The sequence below is a fragment of the Bison bison genome, unplaced genomic scaffold (genome assembly GCF_000754665.1).
Source record: "Bison bison bison isolate TAMUID 2011002044 unplaced genomic scaffold, Bison_UMD1.0 scf7180017864456, whole genome shotgun sequence".
Classification (NCBI taxonomy): domain Eukaryota; kingdom Metazoa; phylum Chordata; class Mammalia; order Artiodactyla; family Bovidae; genus Bison; species Bison bison.
Genome location: NW_011495018.1, coordinates 15,742,226 through 15,750,133, shown reverse-complemented (window position 1 = coordinate 15,750,133; position 7,908 = coordinate 15,742,226). Strand labels below are relative to the sequence as shown.

Here is a 7,908-nt window from a genome sequence, read left to right as displayed (position 1 = left end):
CACAGTCCCAACTCTCACATCCATACATGACCACTGGAAAAACCATAGCCTTGACTAGATGGACCTTTGTTGGCAAAGTAATGTCTCTGTTTTTCAATATGCTGTCTAGGTTGGTCGTAACTTTGCTTCCAAGGAGTAAGCGTCTTTGAATTTCATGGCTGCAGTCACCATCTGCAGTGATTTTGGAGCCCCCCAAAATAAAGTCTGACACTGTTTCCACTGTTTCCCCGTCTATTTCCCATGAAGTGATGGGCCCAGATGCCATGATCTTCGTTTTCTGAATGCTAAGCTTTAAGCCAACTTTTTAACTCTCCACTTTCATCAAGAGGCTTTTTAGTTCCTCTTCACTTTCTGCCATAAGGGTGGTGTCATCTGCGTATCTGAGGTTATTGATATTTTTCCCGGCAATCTTGATTCCAGCTTGTGCTTAATTACCTTGATGTGATAATTTACAATGTGAAACACATATACCAAACAAATATGCCACACACCTTATATATGTATAATTTTCATTTATCAATTATACCTCAGTTAAGCTACAAAAAATGAAAATTAGAATCTCAAAAAGAGATGTATAAATCTAAGCAGAAACAAGACAAGAAAAAGAGATGTTTGCAATCTATAAAGATTTGTAAGGAGAGTAGCCTAGCATAAGAATATATCATTATTTTGTCAGTCTCATTAGAATAGCCTTTTAAAATTTAGGAATGATTAAAATATATAAATACAGAATATACTTTGTTTTTAAGCTGCTTTTGAAATATTGCTGAGAGTGTTAAGAATATTTACTTTGGTGGCATTTATCAACCTCTGTTAATTAAGTTTTAGGCAACAGGGTCAAAGATCTTTATTATTTATTTCTTGATCTGTTTAATAATGAAAATAAATGACTAATTTTATCTAAAACTGCACTTAAGTCCTACTGTACTAGTAGAGGTCTGATCTGGAAGAGAGGCACCTCTTTGTCTTTTTGTGAACCTCTTGTGAAGTCTTCACTCAGCCTTTATTCCTGTTCATGGTTTTGTTTTCTATTTTCTCGCAGTGCGTATAATGGCACTTGAGCTTTTTTTTTTTTAACTCCATAACTCATTAGATTGATGGTAGCATTAGTAATAGCAGCTGCAGCAGAAATATCAGTAACAACAGTAGCAATACAATATGTTGTTTTTAAAAATGATCTATTCTCATAAGTGGAGAAGGAAATGGCAACCCACTCCAGTATTCTTGCCTGGAGAATCCTGTGGACAGACGATCCTGGTGGGCTGTTGTCCATAGGGTCGCACAGAGTCGGACACGACTGAAGCGACTTAGCATGCATGCATGCATTTCATAAGATAGGTAAGACAGATATGTATATCAGATACCCCATTTTATAGAAAAGGAAACTGAGGTTCACAAAGGCTAAATAAATGACCTGAGTCATGTCGCTAAATGTATAGTTTAGACATAGTGTTCTATTGTGCATCATTTTCCACGGTGTTCTAGGATTGTTAATTTTCCTTGGTATTAGGTGTGATTAGAAAGGTACTATGATATATTTAAAAATGTAGTTTTTAAAGATAATGAACTGTTTGCTAAGGAAGGTGACACAGGATTTTTACATCTCACTTTTTAAAAAATGTTGCTTTTGCTGTTGTTTACAGAAAGTATCACCTTGGGTAGGCTTACGCAAGATCAATATATCCTACTGGGGATGGGAAGACATGTCTCCATTTACAAATACGACGCTGCAGTGGCTTCCTGGTGAACCTAATGACTCTGGGTTCTGTGCCTATCTAGAAAGGGCTGCAGTGGCAGGCTTAAAAGCTAATCCTTGCACGTCTATGGCAGATGGGCTTGTCTGTGAAAAACCTGTTGGTAAGTAGTCCTGTAAACTAATGTTTCTTTAAAGATGTAGTTTATATTTCCAGCTCTTCTTCCCACAACCCCCTTCCAGCCTGTGATCCTACATAGGCCTGAAGTAACTTTCACCATCTTTTAATGCTGCTGATTTCTGTGTAAATTTTATCTTTGTCCACTTTCCCCATTTACTGTTAGTGACCTCAGCATTAAAGTAATAGAATTGTATTGTTTTATACAATCTTTATTTCTTGGTTAAAATATTGATGTTATAGTAATAATCTGTTCTTAATTTTTTACTGTGTTTTGCTTTTATAATAATAGTTGTTGTAAGAAAGATTAATCGTTAAGATTAACAACAAATATAGAATCATTTTAATCCTATAGCTCTATTTCAGTTGGCAAGTGAAAAGAAGCATTCCTGTTACATCCTTTGAAATGGAGTTTCGTTAAGTGAGAAAGGAGTACTGAATTCATTTCTCTTTTCAAATATTATATTTTGTATTGCAGTGAAATATACATAATGTCAAACTTAATTTTAGCCATTTTTTTCGTTCAGTGGTTTTGAGATATGATTGAGATTTCTAAATCATTTTTAAGTGTCGAGTTCAGTGTCATTAAGTACATCCACATTGTTGTTAATCTGTCAACACTATCCATCTCCAGAACTTTTTCATCTTCCCACACTATATCTCCATATCCATTACACAATAACTCCCAAATCACCCCTCCCCAACCCGACTGCTAAGTATCTCATATAAGTGGAATCATGAGGTATTTTTCCATTTGTGACTGGCTTATTTCCTTTCAAATAATGTTTTCAAAGTTCACCCATCTTGTAGTGTGTGTCAGAATATCATTCCTTTTTAAACCTGAATATTTTTCCATTGTGTTTATAGTCCACATTTTACCTCTTCATACATTGGTGGACATTGTTGCTTCTTCCTACTGACTATAGTGAATAATGATGCTGTGAAGATGGGTGTGCAGATAACTGTTTCAGCTCCTGCTTTCACGTCTTTGTGTATATAGCCAGAGGTGGAATTGCTATATCATATGGTAAATCTGTGTTTAATTTTTTGAGGACTTGCCATACTGTTTGCTACGGAAGCTTCACCATTTTGCCATTCCTAGAAGTGGAGTACAGGGTACAATTTCCCCACATACTTACTAACATTTAAAACATAGCAATCCAAATAGGTGTGATAAAGATTATGTTTTATGTTAAGATTTTATAGTAAATTGTATTGTTAGTTGCTTTTATAAGGTGTGGAATGTTTATATTAACAGAAGTGTGGCTAGCTTAAAAAGTAAATAATGATAACCATACATATTATCTAGCCAATAGAAACAAAAGCCTAAGTCATGTATTACATTGCTATTAAACAAATTTAAGTTGTACAATTTTGTGTACTTTGTAAAGGATTAAAATTTTCCAGGGTATTATAAATTTCAAAGTAGGTAATACATTTAAGAAGTATTGACATGCCATCTTCATTCTCATTTTACCTTATATAATTTTGACTCTAATTTTTATCCCACACTTGGCTTCATTGAAACCTTCCCTGAACAACAACAAAACGAACAACACTCACATCCTTGTGTCAAAAAAGCAGTTAGTAAATACAATAATTATCTTTTGTTGATTTATTCCAGTTAGTCCGAATCAGAACGCGAGGCCGTGCAAAAAGCCCTGCTCTTTAAGGACGTCGTGCTCCAACTGCACGAGCAACGGCATGGAGTGTATGTGGTGCAGCAGCACCAAGCGGTGCGTCGACTCCAACGCCTACATAATCTCCTTCCCGTACGGGCAGTGTCTGGAGTGGCAGACTGCCACCTGCTCTCGTAAGTGATTCTCTCGAGTCTCTTTTTGTTTAACTGCAACATAAATCCCCTTTCTGTGACGGGCGGAGAAGTTTGAGGAAGTTTAATTAAAAAAAAATGAGAAAAAATGCTGTTGCTAGGCCTTCCTTTTAGCTCAGAAGGTAGAGCATCTGCCTGCAATGCAGGAGACTCAGGTTCAGTCCCTGGGTTGGGAAGATCCTCTGGAGAAGGGATTGGCAATCCACTCCAGTATTCTTGCCTGGAGAATCCCGTGGACAGAGGAGCCCGGCGGGCTACAGTTTGTGGGCTCCCAAAGCGTTGGACATGACTGAGCGATTAACAGTACGACTAGTTACCATTAACAATTGCTATTTACAGTTAAAAACTAGTTTTAAAGCCTCTTAATGCTACAAGCCCCTGATTTACATTATCCCGTCATTTTGAATTCCAGTAATTTACTTAGCCTTTAACATTTTGCCATGTTTGTGCTCCCCCAAACTCTGAGTGTGTATTGCAGACAGTGGAATACTTCATGAAAGTGCTCCTTCGGAAGAATCATATATTGTTTCATTGTGTTTCTGTGAAAGTGAAGTCGCTCAGTCGTGTCCGGCTTTTTGCGACCCCATGGACTGTAGCCTACCAGGCTCCTCTGTCCATGGGATTTTCCAGGCAATAGTACTGGAGTGGATTGCCATTTCCTTCTTCAGGGGATCTTCCTGACCCAGGGATCGAACCCGGGTCTCCTGCATTGTAGACAGATGCTTGACCGTCTGAGCCACACTTCCCATGTCTTCTTTTTTTCACAAGTGTGATTTTTAAAAGAATTTACACCAGTTGCTTTGCAGGTTTCCTCATTTGCCTAATTGTTTCCTTATGGTTAGATTCAAGTTAAGCATTTTTTGATGAGGATATCATCACAATGGTGGTATGTCGTGTCGTTGGTTAGTTGCTAAGTCATGTCCGACTCTTTTGCGATCCCATGGTGTAGCCCTCCTGACTCCTTTGTCCGTGGGATTTCCCAGGCAAGAATCCAGGAATGGGTTGCCATTTTCTCCTCCAGGGGATCTTCCCGACCCAGGGATTGAACCTGAGTCTCCTGTGTTTCCTGCATTGGTGGGTGGATTCTTTACCACTAGTGCCACCTGGGAAGCCTTTTCTTCTCCTTGGAACCTAGCCAAATCCATTTTTGTTCCATATTGGGCACCACTGTTGCGTAAAGAGTTGAGACAAAGGGTAATTGCTACCATGTAGACTAGAACTTGCAGGCTGCAGCTGTTGTGTGCATTTATCCTCCCAGGCTCTTGGTATCAAGTAGAGAGGTGTTCCTGGGAAGGGATGGCTGGATCTGACTGTATTGAGCTCCCTGTTGCTCTCCCTTTTTAGGAATTTTGATAAAGAACAGGAATATACTTGATCAAGACTGTAGCAGTGGGTTTGTTGCAGACATAAAATGGTCTTGCTGGCACAGAAATTGTCTTATAACTAGGAACCAGCTCCCCAGGAGAGTTGAATACCAGCCCTGGATACTTGTGGGGAGTTGAGACATTGCTCAGCCTCTCCTGCCTTAATTGCTGCTTTTGTTTCTCCAGAAACATCAATGTTTAGTGAAAGATGCCTGACACAAAAGATTATGTATGTATGACCCATTTAGATAAAGTTAGGCAAAACTATGCTGTATCATTTAGGAATGAATTTTTTAGGTAGAACTGTTGGGTAAGGTTTTTATAAATGTTGGCTAGTGGTTGCTGCTGGGAAAGATTAGAGGTGCTGATTAGGAAAAGGGTAGGGAGGCAGTGTTCTGCTTCTAAACTGAATGCAGGCACAGAATATTCATTTACAATAATTTATTGATCTCACGTTTTTCTTTATGTAGTTCTCTGTAGGTGTGTTATATTTCACAATGAAAAGAAGTCTAAAAGGTAGGGGAAAAGGTACTTGGAAAGTCTCCAAGCTCTTAAAATTTTAAGAACTTTCTAAAAATTATTTAGAGTTGTCTAAGTTGTCTTCTCTGTTCACAAATCTTTCTTTCCTTCTCATTTGTTTGTCTTCTGGAAAATAGTCTTCAGTAATTCTTTCCAAATAAGTTGTTGGTTAGTAAGCCTTTTGGGCTTCCTGGGTGGTGCTAGTGGTAAGGAACCCTCCTGCCAATGCAGGTTAGATGTGAGAAACACAGGTTTGATCCCTGGGTCAAGAAGATCCCCTGGAGGAGGGCATGGCAACCCACTTCAGTTTTCTTGCCTGGAGAATCCCATGGACAGAGGAGGCTGGCAGGCTGCAGTCCATGGGTTCGCAAAGACTCAGACATGACTGAAATGACTTAGTACGAAGTAAACCTTTTGAATCTTTGCATTTTTTCATATTCACTTGAATCATGAAATACCTGGGTGTAGAGTTCTAAATATTTCCTTCCTTAGAATATCTAGCATTTGATGTTGTGGGTTAGAATTTTCATGCCAGTCAAATATTCTTTCCTTTATAAGACATCTTTTTTTCCCCTTTTTTGGAGAGCTTTAAAAACTTTTCTGTTTATCCTTGGCATTCAGAATTTTGCAATTTATCTTTCTTTTTTTTTTCCTTTTTTTAAAATTTTATTTTATTTTTAAACTTTACATAATTGTATTAGTTTTGCCAAATGTTTTCAGTAACTGATGTGGATTTCAAAAATGGATTCTCATTGGCTTTTTTAATCTGAAGAATATTTTCTTTATTCATTTGCTAAGAATATTCCTTAATGTCATAGATTGTTTTCTTCTCTTTATTCTTATTAGAAATCTTAAAACAGTTGTTGGAATTTCTGGGTATATCTTAACAGCTCTTGTTTTTGCATTTTTTATTGTAATGTAGTTTATTTACAATATTAGTTTTAAGTGTGTAGAAAAGTATATAGATATATATACACACACATATACATATATATATATATATATTCCTTTTTCAGATTATATTCCATTATAGGTTATTAAAAAGATAATGGAATATAGTTTCCTGTGCTATATAGTAAATCCTGTAGCTTATCTATTTTATGTATAGTAATTTTTATCTGTTAATCCCGTACTCTTAATTTAGTCCCCCATCCTTACCCTCCCTTTGCTCTTTAGTGATCATAAGTCCATTTTATAAATCTGTGATTCTGTTTCTGTTTTGTGTATACATTAATTCTTTTAAGATTCTCTGTTTCCTTGATATATAATATTTGTCTTTCTCTAACTTCCTTCACTTACTATGATAATCTCTATGTCCATTATGTTACTGTAAGTGGCAATATTTCATTCTTTTTTGTGGATAAGTAATATTCCATTCTATACACACACATCTTTTTTTAATTCATTTTTAAATTGGAGGAAAATTGCTTTACGGGCTTGTATTGGCTTCAGTGTACAACAACGAGCATTAGCCATAATCATACACACATACCTCCTCCTTGAGGCTCTCTCCCCTTCCCCCGTCCCACCCCTCTAGCATCACAGAGCACCAGGCTGAGCTCCCTGTGTTATATAGTAACTTCTCAACAGCTATCTGTTTTACGCATTATAGTGTATATATGTTGATGCTGTTTTCTCCGTTCACCCCACTCTTTCCTTCCCCCGCTGTGTCCACGAGTCTCTTCTCTACATCTGTGTCTTCATTCTTTCCCAGCAGATAGGTTCATCAATGCCATTTTCTAGATTCCACATATGTGTGTTAAACCTACCTGACTTGAGGCTCTACTACAAAACCACAGTCATCAAGACAGTATGGTACTAGCACAAAGACAGAAATATAGATCAATGGAACAAAATAGAAAGCCCAGAGATAAATCCACGCACATATGGACACCTTATCTTTGACAAAGGAGGCAAGAATATACAATGGATTAAAGACAATCTCTTTAACAAGTGGTGCTGGGAAAACTGGTCAACCACTTGTAAAAGAATGAAACTAGAACACTTTCTAACACCATACACAAAAATAAACTCAAAATGGATTAAAGATCTAAACATAAGACCAGAAACTATAAAACTCCTAGAGGAGAACATAGGCAAAACACTCTCTGACATACATCACAGCAGGATCCTCTATGACCCACCTCCCAGAATATCGGAAATAAAAGCAAAAATAAACAAATGGGACCTAATTAACCTTAAAAGCTTCTGCACATCAAAGGAAACTATCAGCAAGGTGAAAAGACAGCCTTCAGAATGGGAGAAAATAATAGCAAATGAAGCAACTGACAAACAACTAATCTCAAAAATATACAAGCAACTC

The 7,908-nt window shown here is 37.2% G+C and overlaps 1 protein-coding gene across 2 annotated transcripts in view; it reads left to right on the top strand.

Annotated features, from left to right (window-relative positions):
- The window catches only part of ATRNL1 (attractin-like 1), a 779,810-nt gene that overhangs the window by 150,019 nt on the left and 621,883 nt on the right, over window positions 1–7,908 (top strand). For both annotated transcript variants that reach the window (XM_010859292.1, XM_010859293.1), the window contains exons 16-17: window positions 1,644–1,857; window positions 3,496–3,684. In XM_010859292.1, coding sequence (XP_010857594.1) covers window positions 1,644–1,857; window positions 3,496–3,684 — 403 coding nt within the window. The remainder of the gene's footprint in view (window positions 1–1,643; window positions 1,858–3,495; window positions 3,685–7,908) is intronic.